At 42.3% G+C, this 1,645-nt stretch overlaps 1 protein-coding gene across 1 annotated transcript in view; it reads right to left on the bottom strand.

The window, feature by feature from the left end:
* The window catches only part of Cbr-cand-1, a gene marked incomplete at both ends in the record, with an annotated part of 6,200 nt that overhangs the window by 902 nt on the left and 3,653 nt on the right, over positions 1-1,645 (bottom strand). The window contains one exon of the mRNA XM_045238318.1: positions 484-1,510. Within this exon, the coding sequence (XP_045091198.1) occupies positions 484-1,510 (1,027 nt within the window). The remainder of the gene's footprint in view (positions 1-483; positions 1,511-1,645) is intronic.

Raw genomic sequence — 1,645 nt, forward strand, 5'->3', positions numbered from 1 at the left:
GTCATTTTAGAATGGTGATACAACTTCCGCAAGTTGAGTTTTCCAGGACATCATGGTAAATGACCTAGAAATGACCCGATATTCACTTAGTTGATTTCCTGGGTCATTTTAGCATGGTGGCCTAACATTCTCAAAATAAGATTTTTCTAGACCACCGTGTTAAAATGGCCCAGAAATGACCTGATTTTCACCTAGAGTGTTTTCAGGCGTTTTTAACATGGTGGCCTAATTTTTGCAAGTTGAGTTTTCTAGGCCACCAACTTTTTTGATGTAGAAATGGCCTGATATTCACCAGGCATGTTTTTAGGCCATTTTAACATGATGGCCTAACTTTTGCAAGTTGAGTTTTTCAGGCTACAAAGGTAAATGATCTAGAAATTTCAAACTTTTACAAATTGAGTTTACTAGGCCGCCATCTAGAAATTTCGTTAGAAAGTTTAGAAAAAAATTACCATTCAAAGGCGCATTTTCTGAGATCAAGACCCTCGTCGACGAGATGTTTGAATGGTCCCATTTCGACTTCCTTTATGAGTTCCTTTCGAAGTTTCGTCTCTTCGTAAATATGTGGGAGGAGCTCCGGAAGAAGATCTCTGATCAGTGCCGACTTGTTATGAGCAGCCGAATTGAGCACAACGAGTCCCACACGACGAACCTTGAGGTCTGGATCGCGAATCGATTGAAGGAAGTCCTTGATATACTTCTGAAGAGACACATCGACACTTCTCTTATCATCGTTTATCATATATTTGATAGCAGAGACAACAGCGGCACGAATCGTTGGATCTTGCGATTTCATGTGTTCTTTGAGTTGTGGAAGAAGAGTTTCTGGGTCAAATGAGCATAGACGACCAAGACATTCAGCAACAACACTTCTAGTTCCATCTTCACTTCCACCAGCGTTAGCCATCAACATTCCCCAAATATCTCCAATTGCTGATCGGAAGATAGCAGTGGATTTTGAGCCCTCATCCAAAGACGATTCCCAAACAATGGCTTCCTTTAACGCATGCAATAGGAGGTATTGCTTCTTGGGTTGAGTTTTAATTTGATTCAAAATGAATGGAAGGTATACTGTCAAATTTCCAACTGCCAATGCTCCGAGAGTCTGAGCAGCCGCTGCCTTCAAATCCTCATGTGGGTTATTAAAGGCACGAATAGCCAAATCCTCCGGTTGAACTGGGAAATCAGGAGCATAAGTCTCTGGAACACGACGTCCAAGTTCTCCCAAAGTGATCATAGCGAATAGACGAATCGAGTCAGTCATCGTTGGAACTTGAAGTTGTTGAGCGAGTTTCTTGGCGAGAGCACGACTCTTTTCAAGGCTTTGAGTGCTTTCAGTTATAACAGCTGCACAGGAGGCAATGGCCAGGTGAGAGTGTCTAGAGAGTGGCAGGTTGTCGTAGACTGGAGAGGTGACGGTGTCCAGAAGGTTCTCGAACGTTGGCTTTCCGTCGAAATCGGTCTTGACGATGGCCGAGAACAGGCTGAGGAGAGATTGGAGAGCAGGGCCCTGGAAATAAAAATATTTAATTCAAATCAAGATTCTGAGACTCTTTGGATTCCTAAATTCAAGATTTATCTTTTAAAAACCGTATAATTTTTGTTTTAGGTTGCTTTGAAGCCAGGAACTCAGGTTTGGGTTACT

The sequence above is a fragment of the Caenorhabditis briggsae genome, assembly GCF_000004555.2.
Source record: "Caenorhabditis briggsae complete genome, chrV, whole genome shotgun sequence".
Lineage (NCBI taxonomy): Eukaryota > Metazoa > Nematoda > Chromadorea > Rhabditida > Rhabditidae > Caenorhabditis > Caenorhabditis briggsae.